This window comes from Etheostoma spectabile, chromosome 13 (genome assembly GCF_008692095.1).
Source record: "Etheostoma spectabile isolate EspeVRDwgs_2016 chromosome 13, UIUC_Espe_1.0, whole genome shotgun sequence".
NCBI classification, from domain to species: domain Eukaryota; kingdom Metazoa; phylum Chordata; class Actinopteri; order Perciformes; family Percidae; genus Etheostoma; species Etheostoma spectabile.
In genome coordinates, this window is record NC_045745.1 from 11,165,853 (window position 1) to 11,166,807 (window position 955).

At 46.0% G+C, this 955-nt stretch overlaps 1 protein-coding gene across 1 annotated transcript in view; it reads left to right on the plus strand.

The window, feature by feature from the left end:
- The window catches only part of LOC116700568 (serine/threonine-protein kinase pim-1), a 4,098-nt gene that overhangs the window by 1,731 nt on the left and 1,412 nt on the right, over nt 1–955 (plus strand). Inside the window, exons 3-6 of the mRNA XM_032533869.1 lie at nt 58–201; nt 323–417; nt 498–545; nt 689–907. Coding sequence (XP_032389760.1) covers nt 58–201; nt 323–417; nt 498–545; nt 689–907 — 506 coding nt within the window. The remainder of the gene's footprint in view (nt 1–57; nt 202–322; nt 418–497; nt 546–688; nt 908–955) is intronic.

Sequence of the window (955 nt, forward strand, 5' to 3'; positions counted from 1 at the left end):
TGTGTCTGTGACTTTCAACAAGCGGCTGTTCCCGTGGTTTTTTTTTTTCTCATGTAGAAAGCTGCAATTCATCTGTGGATGATGTGAGCAAGAGAGGTGTAAAGAGGAAGGCCGTCGCTGATGGTGAAGGACCAAGTAGAAAAAAGGGGAAATCCGACCTGAAGGAGACCAAAGCGGATTTGTCCGTAGCTGCCCTAACAGGTCAGTAGATAGTGATACATGTAGGGTTTAGCTTTATGTTAGCATGATTTACATTAGGTGTTATATTACATAATTGGTGTTTCTCACAACTGTGTTAAACAAAATGTGCTTGTTTGTCTAGAAAAATTTAAGGCCAAATACGTAGAGCAGGATAAGCTTGGCCAGGGAGGATGTGGATCTGTGTTTGCTGGATATCGAAGAGCAGATAATTTACCTGTAAGTGTTACACACGCATTCTTGAACACGGACATAGTATAGTCAGGAAGTGCTAACCAAAGTCCTGTTTGTCCTCATAGGTTGCCATCAAACGTGTCCCGAAGGACAAAATCCTCTGCAAAGTAGTGGTAAGTGAGCAACACCTACTGCTGTTGAAATCAGCTGTTTTCAGCACTGCACTCTCTTACTGAATGCATTATGGATGAATGATTCTATATTATTCTCTACAACGTTCCTCTCCCTCATCCTCCATTTTGTTGTGATGTTTCAGGACCAGAATGGGAAGCAGCTGTCTGTGGAAGTCGCCGCCATGTTAAAACTTGCGGCTGGAACAAGTGGGTCAGCGGGGTCGACAGCGCCAGTGGCCCTGCTGGACTGGTATGATTTGGACCGGGAGCTGATCCTGGTGCTGGAGAGACCAGTTCCCTCCAAGGACCTACTCAATTACGTTGAGGACAACGGAGGCTCCCTACCGGAGGAACAGGCCCAGGTGCATTACTGAAGGATTGTGTGTGTGTGTGTGTGTGTGTGTGTGTGT